Raw genomic sequence first — 25,587 nt, 5'->3', positions numbered from 1 at the left:
GAAAAGACTCAGAGATTATGACTTATGCTGCAGATTTACAAATGCATGCAGATATAACCAAGATGTCAGAGATGGAATTCAGGCTAGCAATTGTGAAGACAATGGCTAGAATGGAGAAATCAATTAATGGCAACATAGAGTCCCTAAGGGCAGAAATGAAAGCTGATTGGCAGAACTTAAAAATGCTATCAGTGAGAGCCAATCCCAATCTAGATAATCTGACAGCTAGGGTAAGTGGGCAGAAGAACAAATAAGCGACCTGGAAGACAATATAATAGATAGAAAGGGAAAAGAGGAGGCCAGGGAAAAACAACTCAGAATCCATGAAAATAGAATCAGAGAAATAAGTGACACCATGAGGCATTCCAATGTCAGAATAATTGGAATCCCAGAGGGAGTGGAGAGAGAGAGAGGACTAGAAGATATATTTGAACAAATCATAGCTGAGAACTTCCCTAATTTGGGTAATGAAACAAACATTCACGTCCTAGAGGCAGAAAGGAGCCCTCCCAAGATCAAGGAAAACAGGCCAACACTCTGGCATGTAATAGTAAAACTTGCAAATCTTAGAACCAAGAAAACCATCTTAAGGGCAGTTAGCGGGAAGAGATTCCTTACGTACAGAGGGAGGAACATCAGAATAACGTCAGACCTATCCACAGAGACCTGGGAAAGCCAGAAAGGCCCCGGCAAGACATATTCAGGGTACAAAATGAGAAGAACATGCAGCCAAGAATACTTTATCAGCAAGGCTGTCATTTAGAATGCATGGAGAGATGCAGAGCTTCCACAACCAGCAGAAACTGAAAGAATATGTGACCACCAAGCTGGCCCTGCAAGAAATATTAAGGGGGGGTTCTATAAAAGGAGAAGGACCCCCAAGAGTCATCTACAACAGAAAGTTACAGGGACAGTCTATAAAAACAACGTCTTCACAGGCAACATGATGAATATTAATTCATATCTTTCAATAATCACTCTCAACATGAATGGCCTAAATGCTCCCATAAAACGGCACAGGGTTGCAGATGGATAAAAAGACAGGACCCATCCATATGTTGCCTACAAGAGACTCATTTTGAACCTAAAGGTACATCAGACTGAAAGTGAAGGGATGGAGATCCATCTTCCATGCCAGCAGACCTCAAAAGAAAGCTGGGGTAGCAATTCTTATATCAGACAAATTAGATTTTAAACTAAAGTCTGTAATTAGAGACTCAGGACACTATATCATTCTTGAAGGGTCTATCCAACAAGAAGATCTAACAATTGTAAATATCTATGCCCCCAACATGGGAGCAGCCATCTACATAAGCCAACTGTTAACCAAAATAGTCATATTGATAACAATACATTAATTGTAGGAGACCTCAATACTCCACTTTCAGCAATGGACAGATCATCTAAGCAGAAAATCAACAAAGAAACAAGAGCTTTGAATGATAGACTGGATCAGATGGACCTCATAGATATTTACAGAACATTCCACCCCAAAACAACAGAATACTCATTCTTCTCGAGTGCACATGGAACTTTCTCCAGAATAGACCACATACTGGGTCACAAATCAGGTCTCAACCGATACCAAAAGATTGAGATTATTCCCTGCACATTCTCAGACCACAATGCTTTAAAACTGGAACTCAATCACAAGAAAAAATTTGGCAGAAATTCAAACACTTGGAAGCTAAAGACCACTCTGCTCAAGAATGTTTGGGTCAACCAGGAAATCAAAGAAGAACTTAAACAATATATGGAAATCAATGAGAACGAAAACACATCGGTCCAAAACCTATGGGATACCGCAAAGGCGGTCCTAAGGGGGAAATACATAGCCATCCAAGCCTCACTCAAAAAAATAGAAAAATCCCGAATTCACCAACTAACTCTACACCTTAAAGAACTAGAGAAAAAGCAACAAACGATGCCTAAGCCACACATTAGAAGAGAAATAATTAAAATTAAAGCAGAGATCAATGAATTAGAAACCAGAAACATGGTAGATCAGATCAATGAAACTAGAAGTTGGTTCTTTGAAAGAATTATTAAGATCGATAAACCACTGGCCAGACTATCCAAAAGAAAAGAGAAAGGACCCAAATTAATAAAATTATGAATGAAAGGGGAGAGACCATGTCTAACACCAAGGAAATAGAAACAATTATTAGAAATTATTATCAACAACTATATGCCAATAAACTGAGCAATCTGGATGAAATGGAGGCCTTCCTGAAAACCTATAAGCTGCCAAGACTGAAACAGGAAGAAATTGACAACCTGAATAGTCCAATAACCAGTAACGAGATTGAAGCAGTGATCAAAAACCTCCCAAAAAAACAAGAGTCCAGGGCCTGATGGATTCCCTGGGGGAATTCTACCAAACATTCAAAGAAGAAATAATACCTATTCTACTGAAGCTGTTTCAAAAAATAGAAACAAGGAAAACTTCCAAACTCATTCTATGAGGCCAGCATTACCTTAATCCCCAAACCAGGCAAAGACCCCAATCAAAAAGGAGAATTTCAGACCGATATCCCTGATGAATATGGATTCCAAAATCCTCAACAAAATCCTAGCTAAAAGCGTCCAACGATACATCAAAAGGATCATGCACCACGACCAAGTGGGATTTATCCCCGGGATGCAAGGGTGGTTCAACAATTCGCAAATCAATCAATGTGATAGAACACATTAATAAGAGGAGGGAGAAGAACCATATGGTCCTCTCAATTGATGCAGAAAAAGCATTTGACAAAATACAACATCCTTTCCTGATTAAAACTCTTCGGAGTATAGGGATAGAGGGAACATTCCTCAAGTTCATAAAACCCATCTATGAAAAACCCACAGTGAATATCATCCTCAGTGGGGAAAGCTGAGAGCCTTTCCCTTAAGATCAGGAACACGGCAAGGATGCCCACTCGGCATTATTATTCAACATAGTACTAGAAGTCCTAGCAACAGACAACAAAAAGAAATAAAAGGTATTCAATTTGGCAAAGAGGAAGTCAAACTCTCTCTTTTCTCAGACGACATGATACTTTATGTGGGAAATCCAAGACTCCACCCCCAAATTACTAGAACTCATACAGCAATTCAGTAATGTGGCAGGATACAAAATCAATGTACAGAAATCAGTTGCTTTCTTATACACTAATAACGCACTGTAGAAAGAGAAATTAGAGAAACAATTCCATTAACAATAGCACCAAAAACCATAAGATACCTCAGAATAAACCTAACCAAAGAGGTAAAGGATCTATACTCTAGGAACTACAGAACACTCATGAAAGAAATTGAAGAAGACACAAAAAGATGGAAAAATATTCCATGCTCGTGGATCAGAAGAATAAACATTATTAAAATGTCTATGCTACCCAGAGCAATCTATACCTTCAATGCCATCCCGATCAAAATTCCAATGACATTTTTCAAAGTGCTGGAACAAACAATTCTAAAATTTGTATGGAATCAGAAAAGACCCCGAATCACCAAGGAAATGTTGAAAAAGAAAAACAAAGATGGGGGCATCACGTTGCCCAATTTCAAGCTATATTACAAAGCTGTGATCACCAAGACAGCATGGTACTGGCACAAAAACAGACATATAGACCAATGGAACAGAATAGAGAGCCCAGAGATGGACCCTCAACTCTATGGTCAAATAATCTTTGACAAAGCAGGAAAAAACATGCAATGGAAAAAAGACAGTCTCTTCAATAAATGGTGCTGGGAAAATTGGACAGCCACATGCAGAAGAATGAAACTTGGTCATTCTCTAACACCATTCACAAAGATAAACTCAAAGTGGATGAAAGACCTCAATGTGAGACAGGAATCCATCAGAATCCTAGAGGAGAACATAGGCAGTAACCTCTTTGACATCGCCCGCAGCAACTTCTTTCAAGATACATCTCCAAAAGCTAGTGAAACAAAAGCAAAAATGAACTTTTGGGACTTCATCAAGATAAAAAGCTTCTGCACAGCAAAGGAAACAGTCAACAAAACAAAGAGGCAACCCACAGAATGGAAGAAGATATTTGCAAATGACACTACAGACAAAGGGCTGGTATCCAAGATCTATAAAGAAATTCTCAAACTCAACACCCAAAAAACAAATAATCAAGTCAAAAAGTGGGCAGAAGATATGAAAAGACGCTTCTCTGAAGAAGACATACAGATGGCTAACAGACACATGAAAAAATGTTCATCATCATTAGCCATCAGGGAAATTCAAATCAAAACCACATTGAGATACCACCTTACACCAGTTAGAATGGCAAAAATGGACAGGGAAAGAAACAACAAATGTTGGAGAGGTTGTGGAGAAAGGGGAACCCTCTTACACTCTTGGTGGGAATGCACGTTGATACAGCCACTTTGGAAAACAGTGTGGAGGTGCCTCAAAAGATTAAAAATAGAGCTACCCTATGACCCAGCAATTGCACTCCTGGGTATTTACCCCAAAGACACAGATGTAGTGAAAAGAAGGGCCATATGCACCCCAATGTTCATAGCAGCAATGTCTGCAATAGCCAAACTGGAAAGAGCCGAGATGCCCTTCAACAGATGAATGGATAAAGAAGATGTGGTCCATATATACAGTGGAATATTACTCAGCCATCAGAAAGGATGAAGACCCAACTTTTGCATCAACATGGATGGGACTGGAGGAGATGATGTAAGTGAAATAAGCCAAGCAGAGAAAGTCAATTATCATATGGTTTCACTTATTTGTGGAACATCAGGAATAGCATGGAGGACATTAGGAGAAGGAAGGGAAAAATGAAGGGGGTGGAAATCAGAGGGAGAGATGAACCATGAGAGACTATGGACTCTGAGAGACAAACAGGGTTTTAGAGGGGAGGGTGGTGGGGGGATGGGTTAGCCCAGTGATGGGTATTAAGGAGGGCATGTACTGCATGGAGCACTGGGTGTTATATGAAAACAATGGATCGTGGATCACCACATCAAAAACTAATGATGTACTGTATGGTGACTAACATAGCATAATAAAATTAAAATAAAAAAAAATAAGAGGTTCAGGTGACTTAGTGCAAATGATCAGCTGGTGAACCTTGAGAAACTTTGGTTCCAATGACCCGATCACCGGCCAAATTGCCAGTGAATTCAGTTCTCCCTACTTGTTACTGTTAACACTGAATTGCTTTAACTAAATCAAAAGCAAAATTTAAGGAAGGTGGGCAGGTCCTCAGCTAGCTGATGTCACATGAAGGTGTTGGTGACCCACACTGAGAGGAGAAGGGAAGATCCACTCTGAAGCCTACTAGTTTCTTTCCTTCTTTTTTTTTATTAGAGAGGGAGAGAGAAAGCACAAGCAGGGGAAGTGGCAGGAAGAGGGAGAAGCAGGCTCCTCGCTGAGCAGGAAGCCCAATGCGGGACTCGATCCCAGGACCCTGGGATCATGACCCGAGCCGAAGGCAGACGCTTAACCGACTGAGCCACCCAGGCGTCCCTGAAGCCTACTAGTTTCTTGAACACTTTCATCACTGTAACCTCAGAGCCACAATATATTAATATATTGTTAATTAACGGAGAAACAGATTACAATGGGAGAAGAGTCCTTCGATCCTGAAGTAGAGATTTTTGACACAAATCAGTGGTTTGAGACCTATGCTAAAGTGTTTACATCCTGAAAATATATATCAAACCCCTATTGTGTTAGCTGCTTTTGGAATACGAAGACAGTGAGGAGGAAATCCTGTTTTCAAGTAGAGTACAATCTAGTAGACGCCAGTAGTATATTGGAGTGGGCTCCATATAATATTAAACTCTAGTAGAAAAACTAATGCTTCCAAGACACTGGAACCAGGTTGTCTAGGTTCAAATTCTGGCACTACAACTTACTAGCCCTCCTGTGCCTTGATTTCTTCTTCTGCACAATGAGAACAATGACAGTTACTACTTCATGGGTTGTGAGAATTAAAATGGGTTAATACATGTACATCATGGATAACAATGCCTGATTTAGTAAGTACCTTGTGATATACACATTCCAGTTTCCAAGAAAATAGTACAGTGTAGTGTCCATGTCTTTCACCTCCTTGGTTAAATTTATTCCTAGGTATTTTATTCTTTTGATGAAGTTGTGAATGAGATTTTTTTCTTAATTTCTCGTTTTGATAGTTTGTGGTTACTGTACAAACATGCAACAGATTTTTGTATAGTGATTTTGTACCATCCAACTTTACTGCATTTGTTATTCTAACTTTTTTGGTAGAGTCTTTAGGGTTTTCTATGTATTAAATTGTGTTGTCTACAAATAATGATAGTTTTACATTTTTCTTCCAATTTTGATGACTTTTATTTATTTTTCCTGCCTAATTGTTCTGGGTAAGACTTCCAATACTATGCTAAATAAAAATGGTGAGGGTGGGCATCCTTGTCTTGTTTCTGATCTTAAGGAAAAAGCTTTCAGTTTTTTACCATTGAGTATGATGTTCTGTGGGCTTGCGATATATGGCCTCTTATCATTTTGAGGTACATTCTCTCTGTACTCAATTTGTTTTTATCATCAATGGGTATTGAATTTGTCAAATGGTTTTCTGCATCTATTGAGAAGTAATATGATTTTATCCCTCATTTTGTTAATGTGGCCTATCATGTTGATTGATTTGCAAATGTTGAACCATCTTTCCATCCCTGGAATATATTCCACTTGATCGTGGTGCATAATCCTTTTAATGTGTTGTTGAATTCAGTTTGCTAATATTTTGTTCAGGATTTTTGCATCTATGTTCATCAGGTACATTGGCCTGTAATTTTCTCTTTTTTGTGTATGTCCTTATCTGGTTTTGGTATCAGGGTAATGCCGGCCTCATAAAATGAGTTTGAGAGTATTCCTTTCTCTTCAGTTTTTTGGAAGACTTTCAGAAGGATTGGTATTAAATCTTCTTTGAAGGTTTGGTAGAATTCACTGGTGAAGCCATCTGATCCTGGGCTTCTGTTTGTTGGGAGTTTTTTGATTACTGATTCAACTGTCTTACTAGTAATTGCTTTATTCAGATTTTTCTATTTATGATTCAGTTTTGAAAGATGGTATGTTTCTTGGAATTAATTTATTTCTTCTAGGTTTTCTAATTGGTTGGCATATAATTGTTCATAATAGTCCTTTATGATCCTCTGTATTTCTTTTGTATCAGTTGTAATTTGTCTTCTTTATTTTCTGATTATATTTATTTGAGCCCTCTTTCTTTTTCCTTAGTCTAGCCTAAAGCTTGTCAATTTTGTTTATCTTTTCAAAGAACCAGCTGTTAGTTTCATTGATCTTCTCTATTGTCTTTTTAGTCTCTATTTCATTATTTCCACTCTGATCTTTATTATTTCCTTCCTTCTGCTAACTTCGGGTTTTAACTGTTCTTTTTCTAGTTCCTTTAGGTTTAAAGTTAGATTGTTTATTTTATATTTCTCTTGTTACTTGAGATAGGCCTATATCGTTATAATCTTAAAACTGCTTTTGCTGTATCCCATAGATTTGGGTTTATTGTATTTCAATTTTCGTTTATCTCAAAGTATTTTTTAAATTTCTCCTTTGATTTCTTTATTGACCCATTGGTTATTCAGTAGCATGTTGTTTAATCTCCCCCATAGTTGTGATTTTTCCAATTTTCCTTTTGTAATTGGTTTCTAGTTTCATACTACTATGGTTGGGAAAGATACTTGATATGACTTAAATCTTCTTAAACTTATTGAGACTTCTTTTGTGGCCTAATATATGATCTCTCCTGGCAAATGTTCCATGTGCATTTGAGTAGAATTGTGTACTCTACTGCTTTCAGAGAGAATATTCTGTATATATCTATTAAGTCCATCTAGTCTAATGTGCCATTTAAAGTCTAATATGTGATTTAAAGCCAATATTTCCTTACTGATTTTCTGTCTGGATGATCTATCCATTGATGTAAGTGGGGCATTAAAGTCCCCTACTGTTACTGTGTTGTTGTCAATTTCTCCCTTTGGGTTTGTTAATATTTGTTTTATATTTTAGATGCTCTTATGTTGGGTGCATAAATATTTACAAATGTTTCATTTTCTTGTTGGGTTGACCACTTTGTCATTATGTGGTGCCCTTCTTTGTCTTTTATTACAGTCTTTGTCTTCAAGTTTGTTTTGTCTGATGTAAGGATAGCTTCCCCAGTTCTCTTTTGGTTTCCATTGGCATGGAATATCTTTCCATCCCTTCACTTTCAGTCTGCATGTGTCCCTATATCTAAAGTAAATCTCTTATACACAACATACAGATGAGTCTTGTCTTTTTATCCATTCAGCAGCTCTGTGTCTTTTGATTGGAGCGCTTAGCCCATTTCATTTAAAGTAGTTGTTATAGGTATGTACTTATTTTCATTTTGTTAATTTTTTTCTGTTTTGTAGTTTCTCTCTGTTCCCCTGTTCTTCTCTTGCTTTCTTGCGATTTGATGACTTTCTGTGGTGGTATGCTTACATTCGTTTCTTATTATCTTTTATGTATCTATTACAGGCTTTGTGGTTACCATGTGGCTCAGCCTATATACTTAACAGTCTATTTTAAGTTGATAGCAAGTTAAGTTTGAACACATTCTAAAACTCTGCATTTTATGTTTTTGATGTCACCTTTTACATCTCTTTGGTTTTTGTATCCCTTAACTAATTAATATGTAGTTATTTTTACTATGTCTTTTAACATTCATACTAACTTTATAAGTAGTCTACTTCCTTTACTATATATTTACCTTTACTGGTGAAATTTTCACTTTCACATGTTTTCTTATTACTAATTAGTGCCCTTTGTTTTAACATTTCTTTTAGGGCCAGTTTAGTGATGATGAACTCCTTTAGCTTTTGCTTGTCCAGAGAAATCTTTATCCCTTTTTTAATTCTAAATTATAATCTTGCTGGGTAGAGTGTTCTTGGTTGGAAGTTTTTCTTTTTTTTCTTTCAGCACTTTAAATATATCATGCCACTCTCTCTTGGCCTGCAAAGTTTCTGTTGAGAAATCTAATGGTGACCTTATGCTCATTGTTCATTGACCTGATGTCCCTTGTTCATAACGCGTTATTTTTCTCTCACAGCTTTTAAGATTCTCTCTTTGTCCTTAACGTTGGCATTTTTTTAAATTTTTTTATTGTCATTTTAATCACCATACATTACATCGTTAGTTTTGGATGTAGTGTTCCATGATTCATTGTTTGTGCATAACACCCAGTGCTCCACGCAGAACGTGCCCTCTTTAATACCCATCACCAGGCTAACCCACCCCCCCACCCCCTCCCCTCTAGAACCCTCAGTTTGTTTTTCAGAGTCTATCGTCTCTCATGGTTGGTCTCCCCTCCGATTTCCCCCCCTTCATTCTTCCCCTCCTGCTATCTTCTTTTTTTTTTTCTTAACATATATTGCATTATTTGTTTCAGAAGTACAGATCTGTGATTCAACAGTGTTGCACAATTCACAGCACTCGCCATAGCACATACCCTCCCCAATGTCTATCACCCAGCCACCCCATCCCTCCCACCCCCCATCACTCCAGCAACCCTCAGATTGTTTCCTGAGATTAAGAATTCCTCATATCAGTAAGTTCATATGATACATGTCTTTCTCTGATTGACTTATTTCACTCAGCGTAACATTGACATTTTAATTACAATGTGCCTTGGTGTGAGTCTTTTTGGGTTCATCTTGTTTGGAACCTTCTGGTTTTCCTGGATTTGGATGTCTGTTTCATTCCTCAGGTTAGGGAAGTTTTTAGCCATTATTTCTTTAAATAAGTTTTCTGCCCCTTTGTCTCTCTCTTCTTTCTGGAAGCCCTATAATCAGAATTTTATTCTGCTTGATGTTGTCTCATACATCTCTTAAGCAATGTTTTATTATGATTATGATTATGATTATGATTATTTTCTTTTTGCTTTTCTGTTTGGGTGAGTTCTATTGCCCTGTCTCCCAGATGACTAATTCTTTCTTCTGCTTCATCTAATCTGCTGTTGAACCTTTCTAGTGTATTTTTCAGTTAAGTTATTGTATTTTTCAGCTTGTGACTTCTGTTTGGTACTTTCTTATATATTGTCTCTTTGTTGAAATCTTTCTGTGCTTCCATTCTTTTCCTGAGTGCAGTGAGCTTCTTTATGACCATTACTTTCACTCCTTATCAGGTAAATTATTTATCTCCATTTCATTAAAGTTTTTTTTTCCCTAAGGTTTTATCTTGTCCTTTTGTTTGGAACACATCCCTCTGTTTCCTCATTTTGCTTGACTCTCTCTGTTTGTTTTTATGTGTTAGGCAAAACAGCTATCTCTCCCAGTTTTAAAGGGGTGGCCCTATATAGGCAATGAACCTTATTGTTTAACATTGTCCTAGTTCTTGGTTGTCTCTGGAACTGTTTCTCTGGTTGTTTAAGACTCATAGAGCCTAGAAACGCAATGCCCCTGGCCACCAGAGCCTGGCACTCAAGGGCATCCCCTGTGTGGGCTCTGCATGCCTACTGGCTTTGGTACGTCAAGGGGGGCAGGGACAGGGTTATGGGAGTAACACAAAGGGTGCAAGTCCAAGACAGTGGCATGGGAGGTGGGGGTTGGCACTGGTCGGTTAGAGTGAGAGTGCAAAAATAGTACTTCCCAATGCCAGCACCAGCAAGTTTGAGAGCGAATGTAAAAATATCACCCACCAGTGCCTCCATCCCTGCACAGGATCCTAACAGGCTTTTGCTCCTCTAGCAGATGCCTTAATATTAACAACTTTATCTTCTTCACATATGGTCTAGGCTCTTCTCAAACTGCTGCTTTTGTACTGGGCCCCAGGGAGAGTGAATCTGCATATGAGGCTTTTAAGAGCAGAATCTCTCTTTCCCTACAGCCTTATGGCTCTCCTGGATGTAAGCCCTGTTGGTTTTCAAAGTCATACATTTTGGGGACTCATTTCTCTGGTGCAGGTCCTAAGGGATGGAGTGGCTAATGTGGAGCACAAACTCCATGCTCCTCAGGGAGGAGTTCCATATTTGTGAGATGCCCTCCCCATGGTGGGTCACCACTCTTGGGGGGTGGGGTTGTCAAGACTGTCTTCATGTGGCCCTTTTATTCCTTGTTATAAAGTAGCTGTTCAGCCAGTGCTCAGGGTCTTTCCAGAGGGAATTATTCCATATGTAACTATAGATTAGTTGTGTCCTTAAGAGGAGGTGAGTTCAGGATCATTCTATGTCATTTTCTTGAACTGCCTCCTTGTATAGGTCCTATATAAAGACATCTTGCTAGTGCATCAAGTTGTTCAGCTACTACTCACAGTCTGCTTTTTTTAAACTGATATTTACTGATAACCTGCTGTTTGGCAGTCATTGAGGACACAAAAATGAACAAACCAGAATTCTGGAGTTCATAGTCTGCTAAGAAATATACAAGTAAAGGGGTAGAACAGCATTCTGGAAGCAGAGAGCAAAGGCACTTGGCAATCTTTCTGGGGTGGAGAAATAGTGGTTGTAATGGTAGGGATTTAATAGAGGAGATGACACCTAACTGAATCTTGCCAGGGAGAAGAAATTTTCCAAATAGACCAGAAATAGGTAAGGGATATAATGGTATGGGGTGCACCAAAGCCCAAGGTGGAGGCAAGAGGTAGTAATGGGAGAGCCAGAGTGCCAAAGGCGCCTCATGTACCACATCATGGAATTTGGACATTGTCCAGGACGTGATTAGAAGCCACTTAAGGACTTTAAATGTGGGGGTGTAAACAGTCATGTTTGCAGTTTAAGAATACCATTTGACAGTGCCAAGAATGGAAGAAAGGCAAGAAAATCACTTGAGGAGGCAATGGTAGTGATCAGCGATATCACCTTGAAATGCTAAAAATCAAGCACTAGAACAGGATCCACAGGTAAAACAAAGTGAAAACTTAAGTCAGCCACATTGCTCTTCAGTCTCTGTGGAAACAAAAATAGATAATCTCAAGCATATTCTTAAGAGTAAAAGAACATCAGTCACAATGGGATGCACCAAAAGGGTAATTGTGGATAGGGAGACAGAAAAAAGAATATAAAATCAACTGAAGTTAAACAGAAGATAGCAATATGAATTGTTTAAACTAGAGATCTCTTTTAAGTTCCTTAATGAAACTTAGGTGATGTTTGCCCTACCCCATCCTGGTTCATAATATGAGATAAGGCACATGAGAGAATTTTGAATGATATACTATGCAAATATAAAATACATATACTAATAAAGATAAATTAACAAATGAAGAAACATCTCTACTGGAATGGAAGCGCCCCCAAATCAGAGCATGTTTACTGCTAGATCCTGGTGCTTTGTGCATAATAATAGTTACTATGGACAAGAACAGTGCTAAATATCCTCTATGCATTAACTCATTTGATTCTCAACATTCCTATGAGGTAGATAGGATTATCATCTGCAGACAGTGAAAATCAGGCCCAGAGAGATTAAGGAGCTTCCCTGAGGTGGGCCACACCACTAATAAATTGAAGAGCAAGGATGGATTCAAACCCAGGCAGTGTGTGTCTAGAGTCTGCTTTTAACCACCATGTAAACACATCATAGATTTGCTAATTTGGAGTGCTTGGGGGAAGGATAATTAGAATTCCCCAAATTTTTTAATGATGGAACATTTTAAATGCAACTTTACCAGTTTAGTAGTTTAAAGTTCCTCTATGTAACCAAGCATGTAAATCAAACAGGCAAATCATAACCCTTTATATATCAATGTATGCTTTATAAAGTTGGGGTCTTTTTTTTCCTACAGCTAGAAAAGTAGTTATAAAGTTTATTTGGAAGAATAAGCATGGAAAATATCTGGGAAAACCCTTTGAAAAGAAGAAAAAAACTAGTGGATGATGGAAGATAGTCCATACCAGATAATGAAACACATTGGTTTAATTTTTTTAAGTTCTTATTTAAATTCCAGTTACTTAACATACAGTATAATACTAGTTTCAGGTGTACAATATAGTAATAAAACACAAGCCTCAAAACTTAAAATAATGTGATATTAGCCCATGAATACATAGACTAATAAAACAAATTCTAAAGTCAGACCTGAAAGCATATGGAAATCTAGAATTTTATAATGATCACACCAAAAATTTATTCTATTTCTCCTGAATCTAAAAAAAATCCTCAATCATCTTTTCCATAGAATTTACATAAATAGTCTAAAAATAAGCTTTATCTGGCGTAATATCTAAACACTTATGAATTCTATAAAAATCAGTATCCAAATTATCTACACTAAGAATTAAGCAGCTAAAACAATTATGGCAAGATAAATAAATGAATAAGGGAAGAAAAGTCACATAAAAACAAAAAACCTATAAGAAAGTTAAGAGTGACGCTCAAAGACTGTTTAGCAAACATTTATCGACCCCCTGAAGAATGGTGGGAATGCTAATAGATGTCAAGGTAAACAGTGCCCCTTTCTTTCAGACATCTAAACAAGGCTGTATGCTAGAGGTTGTATGAAGGTCAGAAGACACTCAGGACAGAAGAATTAGCTTTGGTGGGATGGGGTCGAGGACCTGAGGAGGAACCAAGGAGCCTGCACAAAAGAGGGACATTCAAGTAGACTGTGAAGGGGTAGGGTTCACCTGATAGAAAAGAAGGATCAGGGGCGCCCGGGTGGCTCAGTCAGTTAAGCGTCTGCCTTCAGCTCAGGTCATGATCCCAGGGTCCTGGGATCAAGCCCTGCATTGGGCTCCCTGCTCAGTGGGGAGTCTGCTTCCCTCTTTTCCTCTGCCTGCCGCTCCCCCTGCTTGTGTCCCCCACCCCATCAAATAAATAAATAAAATCTTAAAAAAAAAAAAAGATGCAGTGGGTGAGGGAACCCACTCCTGACATGGAAATGGAATGCACACGGCCTAGCTAGAGTTTAGGGGGCTTGTGGGAGAATAGAGGGAAGGGAGGCAGAAAAGGTAGGTTAGAACTACATATTGATTGGTCGGTCATGCCATGCCAAGAAATGTTACATGGGTCCCACAGGCATCAGGGAAACCACCCGACCCATGATTTTTAAATCAAGAGGAATATAATTAGAGTCAGATGGACAGTAGGGAAAGAATCAGTTCCTTCCTCTCTGGCTTGTTATTGCCTGGAAGCCAGTAGCTCTGCCATAGCTGGTCTCCCTGCCTCTGCTCCTTTCTTTCCCTTCACTGTAGGCAGGGACTTCTTTGGTGGTCCCCTTGATCTTAGTGGCATCCTGTCACCATCATAAGAACCCTCGTCTTGGGGCACCTGGGTGGCTCGGTTGCTGGGTGTCTGCCTTTAGCTCAGGTCGTGATTCCAGGGTCGCTGGGATCGAGCCCCACATGGGGTTCCCTGCTCAGCGGGAGGCCTGCTTCTCCCTCTCCCACTCCCCCTGCTTCTGTTCCCTCTCTCGCTGTGTCTCTATCAGGTGAATGAATGAAATCTTTAAAAAAAAAAAGAGAGAAAAGAAAAGGACCCTGGTCCCCTTATGGATCCAGGCATCTGGGGTCCCACATGTGACCACTGCCTTCCTCACTGGCCTCACAAGCCGCTAGTCTTTCACCCGGCCCCATGCACTGGCATGTGAACTGTTCCCAGGTTCTGAGACATGACGTATCTTCTCCAGCTCTCTTAGCTTCCATGTGTTCTCCCTTCCCATCATCTTTCTACACTGTTCAAAGTTCTACACTGTGCCAAGCACAGTACCTGGCCCACTGTAGCCACTCAGATGTTTGGTTGAATGAACACGTGAGTAAATGAAGGGATTAAAGTTCAACTGAGTTTTCATCTGTCCCTGGAAATTTTTCCTTACCCTCCTTGAGCTTTCCATAGCTTGCCCTTCTTTCCATTCTCTCGCTCCTCTCCCTACCAGTTTTTTCTAGTGCCGTAGAGTTGATTACTTATTATCCATCTCCCATCCCCCAGAGGTTGTGAACAACTTAAGGAAAAGGATTATCTTTTATCTCTATAACCCACGCTCTAACACACTGCTTAGTACACATTCATCTCAATAAATGTTGGTGAGTAATTAGATGAGGAGCTAGGGAGCTTGGGGAATCAAAGCAAAAAGGGCATAATCAACAATAGAAAGAGGACATTGATTCTCTCTCTCTCAGTGCTAGAGTATACAGGTTCCCTAGGGCTAGAGGAAGAAGGCAATTACAAGCATTCACCTTGGCAAAAGAGAGAATGATACGATTTCCCCCTGAACTACCCTGTCCTGTCCTCATGGCTATTTAGATCCCTCCTCATAGATTATTTACCCAATGGACACCTGAAGTCAAATACCCCATAAGTCCCAGATGATACAGGTGCCTTGTAGGGGCCCTGCATTTCTAGGAATTCAGAAAAGAATATTCTCCATACATTACTAGTTAATCTTTTTTTTTCCACTTAAGCTTAATTAAATCTCAAATCAAATACTGTCTTACATCCTGGTTTCTGTTGTAGAATAAAGACCCCAAGATGGCTCGAGTTGCACTGGAATCTCTGTACAGATTACTTTGGGTTTACATGATTCGAATTAAATGTGAAAGCAACACAGCTACTCAGAGGTAAGGAGCTGGTTTGGGTTAATGGTAACTATATCACTGAGTTAATGGTAACCATTTCTCAGCCAATGGAGAGGGTGTTTTGTTTTATTGCTACCTGTACTAACCAAACTACAAACTATTCAGTTGACAGTTTCTAAAAGATCTAAGTGGTAAGGACATTTTTCAAGCTTTCCTTAGTCATTGGCTCAATAGCCATTACAGAAATTTCAGCCTCTACTGGAACCAGGTGGTTCCATGTCCAAGGCTGCATTTCACCATGTTAGCAAAGCAAATGGCTATATTTTCCAGCTGCCTTTAGTTTTCCAGAAAAACTTTTCATAGAGTAATTATGCTAATGGAAAAGGGATGAAATGGTTTGTTTTCTTTTTCCAAATTCTCTCTGATACTTAGATAAGATGAAACATCTGCCATTTTCCCTTACAGAACTGGAGCTCAGCCAATCTTGCTTGTCTTCTCTTTTTTCTCCCTATCTTTCAGCCGTCTTATAACCATCATCACAACACTTTTCCCCAAAGGGTCCCGTGGTGTGGTGCCAAGGGATATGCCTCTGAACATCTTTGTGAAAATCATCCAGTTCATTGCCCAGGTAATGGAGAAGCTTCTGGCAGTGGGAGTAATCTAATGGCCTTCAAGTAGCCAGTCTCTTTCCTAGGAAGTACTACCAGATGAAGAGTCTAAAGTAGTATCTTATGTGTAAAGACTTTTCAGAATGGTTTTGTAAGTGTTTTCACACATAGCTTTTTTTTTTTTTTTTGCTTCAAAACAAAGAGTGACATGAGTATATTAAATGTTTTCAGCATTCGACAAATGAAGGAACTGAGAGACAGAGTTTGAGTGACTCATCTAAGGTCACAGAGCCTATTAGTAAAAGGGTCTCTTGACTCCTAGTCCCTGTTTTGTCCTGAATCTCTGCTCTGGATTCTGCAAGTCAGGAGGAAGCAAAGAATCTGACATTTGGAGGAAATCAAAAGATGATTTTTGTGAAATTTGAAGAGTAAATAAAAATGCTCTTTCACCCTGTGAGAAAGAAGAATGAAATAGAAATATTAGCATTTATTAAGCACTTACTCTTTGCCAAGAACTTTTCTAATAACTTTGCAGGTATTAATTTCCTTAAAAACTGGGTCCAATAATAATAAACATAGTTTTTGGTATTTAATTTACTATATAGACCCAAGATTATTACTTTTAAAACACCCCAACTTCGACTTCCTTGCAATTTACAGAACAAGGGAAAAAGATAATTATTCCAGTTCAATCTCTGCTACAAGCCAGCTCTATACCCTTAACAAATCAGAGAGCATCTTTCTTCTATATCTTTATCTGTAAAATGTGGGCGAAATGCTTGCCCAGTGTACTTCAGAATGCTGTGTGGGTAAGGGGAAATTATAAGCATGAAAATGCGGATAGGTACAATTGATACTGATATAAAGATGGAGGGTTCAGTCGTTACTTCACAGACTAATATTTGATATCTCTCTGTGTGTTTGGTATAATGAGATGCCTCTGTAATATGTGCACTTAGAGAAAAGACATTACTTGCTTTGCAGGCAGATGAATTAATGTGATTTTTCTGCATGTAGTTATCACGTGGCTGAGCATGTACTTTGATTATTCTGGAATATGTTGTATAAAATGAACATATCCTATCATAGTAGCCACTGTCTCAAATTATTAAAATCTGGCTTATGCTTTTTTACTTAAGTACCATTATGTATCTTATTTATTGGTTATTCATTTCACTTGCAGAATTGTCCATTATAATATGAGCCAAAAGATTTGAAATGTTAGAGAATAGGAGAAAATAGTCATTTTGCAGTGGGTTTTTTCCTAAGATTTTATTTGTTTATTTGACAGAGAGAGACACAGTGAGAGAGGGAACACAAGCGGGGAGTGGGAGGGGAGGGGAGAAGCAGGCTTCCCGCTGAGCAGGGAGCCCAATGCCGGGCTGGATCCCAGGATTCTGGGATCATGACCTGAGCTGGAGGTAGACACTTAACGACTGAGCCACCCAGGCGCCCCTTGCAGTGGTATTTTTAAAAACACATTTTAAACTGAGTTTCAAGAAGTTATCAGCATTTGTAACGCAAGCAGGAAGTGTTGAGACTGTGTATAAGCCCTGACACTCCAGGTGTTTGGGGTTTTCATTTTGGGGGATTTGTTTTTTGTTTTTTGTTTTGTCATTAGCCATTCCATGCTTTAGGGGCTAATTCCACATATTGTATAATGAAAACATTTTTGTGCACCACATGAAAACAGAGGCAGCTTCACCCAAGGTTCCAGTGGGCATGGTCTTCCTTCAGGGACTCTCTTGATACGTAAAATTGAGCAGTATCTTGCTTCTTTTAGCAGCCAACTGTTTGGTACCTAGAATGAAAATAGACATTTCACGTTGAATTTGTATTTTAACATCTTTGTTTTGTTTTCTCTTTTTCACGACAGGAACGTTTAGATTTTGCAATGAAAGAAATTATTTTTGATTTTCTTTGTGTGGGAAAACCAGCAAAAGCTTTCAGTCTCAGTCCAGAGGTATGAATGATCCTTTTATATACTTCTAACAGAGCACATATTGACAGAGCCATACCTTTGCTTTGTAACTTTGGGGGATAGGGCAAAGGACATTTCTCTAAAAAGTCTTCTGTTTGTTTCTGTCCATGTTATGTGACTAAATGGTATAGATGATGGAATTTCAGAAGTCAGATTTTGGATGAATAGACTTAGAATGATGGCAGGTTGATGTGCTACCATAGTCACTTCTTGTCCAATAGAGTAAACCTTGCCCAAAAAAGATAATCTGCCACTACAAGTCAGGTTGTTTTATTTAGTCAGTACTTATTTAAATAGTCAATTATATAACTATTTTGATGCAGATTAACAAGTTGAGTATTGGGAAGTGATGAAACAGAGAAGAATGAATACATGTAATAATAAAAAATACTAAAATCTAGTGAAACTGAATCATGTATAAATATATGTTTCTGTGACAGCATCACAACTCAAGGGCCAGGCAGATCATGGAAATGATGGGTATGACACACAATTGGAGGGACCTATGCAAATGAGAAGCACATTCAAGTTTAAACTTTAAAAACACTGTGGGCCAACAGAACTGTGCCTGGCAGGCTGCCTCTTTGCAGTCCTTTCCCTCTGATATTGTAGAAAGAACACTGAACCAGAAGACAACAGTATTAGATTTGCTCTTGACACAAGCTCTACCACTTTTACTGGCTATATGACATTTATCTCTCTGAACTTCGGCTTTTTTTTGCCAGTAAAATGAACAAAATACTTTTCTAGATCACCTCATGGAATACTTGTGATATTGTGACATTACAAACTCTTAAGCCAAAAAAAAAAAAAAAAAAACTCACCATAGTTTGTTTTGTTTTGTTTTGTTTTTAAGGATATTCCTATCAACACTGTGATATTGTCTGGCTCCTTCATTCTGTCAGTAAGGACAGAGGCTCAAAATCAGCAGCTGGTTAGCAATAAGAGGAACCAGGTCTCCTGGTTTCCTTATGCTTCTTCCCACCACAGCGTGTATTCTCTTCTTGGTGCTAAGGTTGCCATATATCTAGGGGTACATGGAGGAGCCCCAAAATGGGAGTCTGGGAGTTTTTGTCTCATGTCTAGTGATATCACAGTCTTGTGAAATCGCTGCAGCCAGGGTCAGTGGACCAAGGGAAGAGGGACAAAGTCTATGCAAATCCAGGGCATTTGGGCCAGAATGAGGCCCAGGACCCTATGCTAAAGAGCCTGGTCCTGCTGGAAGGTTTCTCAAAATATTTTTCTCTTCTCAGGAGTCATGGCTTTACTATCTTTAACAGTGCTCAGAATTTCCAGATCATTAGTCTGAAAAGAACGTATTAAAAGCTACCATCAGTATCACCATGTATAAAACTTACCCTTTTTTCTTCCTTCAAACTCCTCAATCAGTGATTAATTAAAGTTAACCTCTTTGGGCAGAGCAGTTGGAAATTTGGGGTTTTTAATGTTAAAAACTACAAAAAGATATTTGAGTATCTTCTTTCATTTCTCTTGAGCTTATAGGGTTACGGGAGAGTTTATCTGTAGTTGGTAATTAGAAGCCTAAAGACATATTTATGACCCCACTCAATAGCACACTCAAGGATGAGAATAGTCTATAAGGCAGATGTCACACACTTGATAAAATATGTTGTAGGACACAGTTTCTCAAGGAATATATTCAATTTGTGTCTTAAATAATATTTTGGAAATAGCTTGTGAACAAGGCCTGGAGATGTAAAGGATTCTCTTACTACAAAGTCTATAGTGCACCACCATTCAACAATTAAATAATTTCCAGTTACGTGTCTCATTTTAATTCAGACCAAGATGGCTTCCTATATGCATCCTCATCATCATAAGAATTTACTCATCTGTGAGAAGTTTCTAAGCCATCCATTTCTCTCATTCTTGCCTTGACCTAAAATAACACAGACCTGGAGGTCCTAGCCATTCCCAGAGGCAAAAAGAAGAAATAAAAGGTAGATGGATTGGAAATGAAGAAATAAAACTCTCTTTATTCACTGACAACATGATTGCCTATGTAGAAAATACCAAAGAATCTACAGAAAACCTACTTAACTAATAATCATTTTAGAAAGTTTGCAGGATACAAGATAAATATATAGGGACACCTAGCTGGCTCAGTCAGTAGAACATGCAACTCTCGATCTCAGGGTCATGAATTCAAGCCCTATGTTGGGTGTGGAGCCTACTTTAAAAAAATAAAAAGATAAATATATAAAATCAATATATTTTTATATTAGGGTAATGAAAAATAGAAATTGAACAACTTACAATAGCAATGAAAACAAAATATCAATAGAGCTAACAAATTATGTGTAAGATTTATATACTGAAAACTAAAAAAACATTGAGGAAGATCATAGACAACCAAAACAAGTGGAGAAAAATGTTTGTGGATTGAAAGATATAAAAATGGTCAGTTGTCCCCAAATTAATCTATATATTAAACTGTAATCCCAATAATAATCCCAATTAAAATCCCTATAGCATTTTCTGTAGAACTCAATAAACTGATTCGAAAATTTATATGGAAACTATAAGGAACTAGAATAACCAACATAATTCTGAAAAAGAAGAAGAAAATTGGAGGACTGGCATGTCCTGGTTTCAAAACTTACTGTAAAGCTACAGTAGTATCATACTGGCAGAAGAGTAAATATAAAGACCAATGGAACAAAATAAAGAATCCAGAAAAAGATCCACGCATAGAAGGTGAATTTATTTTCAGCAACATTTTCAAGTTGTTTCCATGGATAAAGTCTTTTCAATGAATGGTGCTGGACCAATGGACATCCACTTGCAAAATAATGAACTTCAGCCCATAATTTGCACAGTAAGCAAAAATTAAGTCAAAATGAATCATAAACCTAAATGTAAAATACAACATTGTAAATCTTCTAGAAGAAAACATGAGATAAAATCTTTGTGACCTTTGGTTGGGTGAAAATTTCTTGGGACACAAAAATCATAAATTACAAGAAAAAAATTGATAAACATCATCAAAATTAAAAATGCCTGCACTTTAATAAATGCTGTTATTAAAGTATAGAGCCACTGACTGGGCGAAAATACTTCCAAAACACATATTGATAAAGCACTTGTACCTAGAATATGAAGAACTCTCACAACTCAACAGTGGGAAAATAAACAACCCAGTTTTTCAAATGGGCAAAATGAAGAGCCTCTTCCCCAAAGAAGAAATACAAATGACCGATAAACTTATGAAAAGATGTTCAACATTGTTAATCATTAGGGAAATGCAAGTTAAAACCACAATGAGAGGTGCTGAGAAGGACTTGGAGCATTTGGAACTTCATACTACTTTAGTGAGAATGCAAAAAGACACAATCATTTTAGAAAACAATTTAGCAATTTCTTTTAAGGTTAAATGTACACTTACCCAATGATCCAACGTTTCTACCCCAAGGTATTTATCTAGGAGAAATTAAAACTCTGAAAGTCTGGAAAGGTTTGTATGAATATTTATAGCAGCTTTAGTGATAACCACTAAAAATAGGAAAGCAATTAACATTCAGCAACTGGTGAGTGCCTAACAAGTCGTGCATCATCAATATAGTGGAATACTATTCAGCAATGAAAAGGGACAAACTACTGATTTTGCAACAGCATCTCAAAAGCTTGATGCTAAATGAAAGAAGCAAGACACAAAAGGCTATGTTCCATTTGATTCCATTCTGGAAAAGGCCAAAACTATCAGGCAGGAATTAGACACTGATTGTCAGATGCTGGGTTGGGGGGTGGAGTGACTGTAAAGAGGCACGAGGGAACTTTTTGAGATGATGGAAATAATTTTATATCTTGACTTTGATGGCAGTTACCTGACTATATAGGTTTCTCAAAATTCAAAGAATCATAAACTAAACTAAAAAGAGTGTGTGTTACTGTATGTGAATTATGTCTCAATAAACTTGACGTTAAAAAATAAATGTGGAGATTCTAACCTACAGATATATAATTAACAGCAGGAACTCTTCAGGCACTAATCCTCACCATAGCCCTGTATGATCAATAGGTATTATTGCTCTCCTTTTACAGAAAGGAAGCTGAGACTTGGACTTGGAAAAGTTACATGATTTCTTAAGACCACACAGATAATAGAAGGGAGAGGTATGACGCAGAACTACCCAAAATACAAAAAGAAATTGTTTATGAAATTAAATCAAAAATATGTGTCCCAAACTATCCCATCTTACTTCTGCCTTTAGTGTTATCCAGAGGGAAGGAAAACTAAGAGAACTGGCCAGTGTGGTTCATAAACTGGATATACCACTTGCAAATAATTGAGGCTTGACTATTTACGTCAGTCCACGGTTATTCTACTGATACTGCATTTCCTGAACTGAACATTTTACTTCCTTATCCAAAACATTGCTGTGTCTTGAGAAAAATACACAAGCCTAGAACATATTTCGTGAACTACTAAAATAAATGAGGAAATGAATGGACTTTCCTACACAGTTAAATTTTTTAAAGTTAATGCTCTTTCATTCTGGAAACTGGCTATAAAATCATAAAGTACACATTGCATGGGTACAAATGAGCCAGAGAAATGTTCACCAAATCCTGGTTGAAATATCATTATTCCTTGAGGCTTGAATAAATAGTTCCAAAATGAATAGAAATCTATATTACTTTTTGTTATAGAATGCAACCATGTACCAGAGAATAGGCATTTTGGGCAAACCTGACTTGGACGTATAGCTTTCTACCTACTACTTATATGGCCCCAGTTTCTTCACCTGACAAATGGGAGTAATTACACATTCCTTGCATGGCTGTTTTAAAAATGAGAGTTAATGAGCAATTCCAGATACATTTTAGGGACTTGGTAAATTATAACTAGATTATCATTGTTGGTAGTAGTAAGTTTATTTTCTGCTGCAGGTAGTAGCCTACTCTGGAAACCTATTACTTCATATGATATATATTCATGTATTACTTCATGAAAATATGAGTATAAATGCGTTACACATGGCTGTTAAGGAAGAGCAGATGTTTTAGTACCTTCTGACCTTTTAAGACATTGCTACTGGTAGCAACTCTCTCACTGAGTCATCTTTCAGAGCCAATATTATGCCTTCCCTGAGCCTGAGGAAGATAAAGATCTGGACCAGAATGGCATTTCTTCTCATAAGCTCATGTGTTTTTATCAGTAACATGGTTCAGTGGCGTGGAATTTTTAAAATTCATTTTCAAACTTGCCAGTCTTTTTGAATCAAGAGTCCTCATCCCGCAATTCAGAGCGGACCATTTGTGTTTTGTGATTCACAGTTGGAATTCCTGTTGTTTTCATTCAGTCTTTGTGAATTAACACATGTGGCATCTCTCTCCCTCCAGGAGACATAGGAGTCCCTTGTTTACCTCAGTTTACTTTAGTTGCAGCTGCCCCAGAGGACGGCTGCCTTTCCCTCTGAGGTGCACCAGGATTCCTTGGGTATGACCATCTCAAACATACCCTCCAAGTAGGGTGAAAATCTTTCCAGCGGTTTTCTTGTGGTGCGCCAACAGTGACAGGAACGTAATTTTACACTCGTAGGTTTGGCCTAAAGTCTTGTGCCTTTTAAATTACTTTCTCATACTAATCTGGATAGCACACCATGCTAACTTCTCTCAAAGACTGATGGTTTAACTCGACTACAATAATTGGGCTTTTCTTTTTATCATGAACACATTATCTCTTACAGAGAATGAACATTGGTTTACGGGCATTCTTAGTAATAGCCGATAGCTTGCAGCAGAAAGATGGTGAGCCTCCCATGCCAGTGACAGGAGCTGTTCTCCCTTCAGGAAACACACTGAGAGTGAAGAAAACATATTTGAGTAAAACGCTAACTGAAGAAGAAGCCAAAATGATAGGTGGGTCTTAAAGATGTGCTAGAGCTGGGCCTTGTTAAGCCCTTACAATAACCAGTGGAACCTTACCCTCAGTGAGATACACTTAAAAAAATTTTATAGAAGTAACTGGCGAGACATTCCAACATTAATTGTTTTGATTGATTCATGCTGTGCTTTGTTTTACTGCCCTTTAAACTTTCTGGAACTTCCTGGTAAACATTTTGCCATTTAAATGTTAGACTTTTATCTGTGGTCTTTTCAGACTCCTAATATTGATTATCTACATTTTACAGTAAATTTCTAAGCCATCTGTATCCTTTGGTAGATAATCCTGTTTATAAGGCAACCGTATAAATACTCATTTGTTAGTTAGTTTGTTCATTTTTATAGTTCCTTTCCTTCCTTTTTTTTTTCAGTAAAATTAGTTTAATCTGTGTTTTAAACATTCCAAATCCCACATGCGCCAGGTTATATTGTGGGTTTAGCCTACATGAGATTATTTTCCTTTTAGTTTAGCTATTTTAATCCAAAGAGATGATTTCTTCTTTGTTGAATACCTGAATTTAGAAACCTCCCACAACCTTTGTTAAAATAATTTTTATGTCAAACACCTGAGGGAAATTTGAGGAGACTTTTCACTTTAAAATATTTATCTTTAATTAGGCAATGCTCAAATGAGTTCAGAAAGATTTAATGAATGAGAAATAATCATTAATAATTATTTCATTGAAATACAAATTTTAAATACAAAACAATTTGTTTTTCATTTGTATTATATACATAAATATATAAAATGCATATATATATATGAAATACATAGGCTATGCATATTTGTCTTCCATAGTAGAACATTGACACTGTATTTAATGAGAGCCGTAAAAATACGATAGCTAAAATACATTTTCCTTCATTTTAAAATTTAAAAGTCATTTTTATTTTACTAAAAAAATCCACACATACATTTCAGAGAATAATAAAGTTATTACAATCCTAACCCCAAATGAGAATTAATTTTTATTTACAAAATCAGTAACGATGGTGAATTTTCTTGTACTAACCAAAAACATAAAAATTCAAAAGTGAAACTTTCCATTTCCTTTTTATTTTAACTCTTCAAGAAAATATTTCCCTCTGAACAATTAGAATTCCTATTTATTAAATTCAAGTGATTATTTGGTGAACATCCACCAAGTCCAGGGCACTATGCTAAGAGTTCAGTGGAAAAAGGATTGAATTAGGATCTGCTTGATGAATGACCCATAGATGGTCTACAGTAAAAACATGTCATAGAGGATGAACAAACTAGGATTTCATTCCTTGATGGATTTAGTCAAAGATGTAACTGTAATGCACGTTTTCCAGGCATGTCATTATATTACTCTCAAGTACGAAAAGCTGTGGACAATATTTTAAGGCACCTTGATAAAGAAGTAGGAAGGTGTATGATGCTAACAAACGTTCAGATGCTAAACAAAGAACCCGAGGACATGATCACGTGAGTACAGTGAGGACTGTTGTTAATTAGCCACAATGTACCAGCAGAGATTTTTCTCATGTATTCTTCCCAGTTATTCTGTATTTGTTCTCCTCTTCCTAGCATCAGAGTTCTAAGAAGTGGTAAGGATGGTAAAAATGTCTTTTGACAGTATTTGACTAACTCGAAAGTTAA

At 37.7% G+C, this 25,587-nt stretch overlaps 1 protein-coding gene across 5 annotated transcripts in view; it reads left to right on the top strand.

Annotated features, from left to right (window-relative positions):
* The window catches only part of FRY (FRY microtubule binding protein), a 447,087-nt gene that overhangs the window by 291,542 nt on the left and 129,958 nt on the right, over positions 1-25,587 (top strand). For all 5 annotated transcript variants that reach the window (XM_027589569.2, XM_027589564.2, XM_027589563.2 and 2 more), the window contains 5 exons: positions 15,406-15,509; positions 15,987-16,095; positions 17,952-18,038; positions 23,768-23,939; positions 25,281-25,413. In XM_027589569.2, the coding sequence (XP_027445370.1) occupies positions 15,406-15,509; positions 15,987-16,095; positions 17,952-18,038; positions 23,768-23,939; positions 25,281-25,413 (605 nt within the window). The remainder of the gene's footprint in view (positions 1-15,405; positions 15,510-15,986; positions 16,096-17,951; positions 18,039-23,767; positions 23,940-25,280; positions 25,414-25,587) is intronic.

The sequence above is a fragment of the Zalophus californianus genome, chromosome 3 (assembly GCF_009762305.2).
Source record: "Zalophus californianus isolate mZalCal1 chromosome 3, mZalCal1.pri.v2, whole genome shotgun sequence".
In the NCBI taxonomy this organism is placed as follows: domain Eukaryota; kingdom Metazoa; phylum Chordata; class Mammalia; order Carnivora; family Otariidae; genus Zalophus; species Zalophus californianus.
This window is presented reverse-complemented; position numbering and strand designations above follow the sequence as displayed.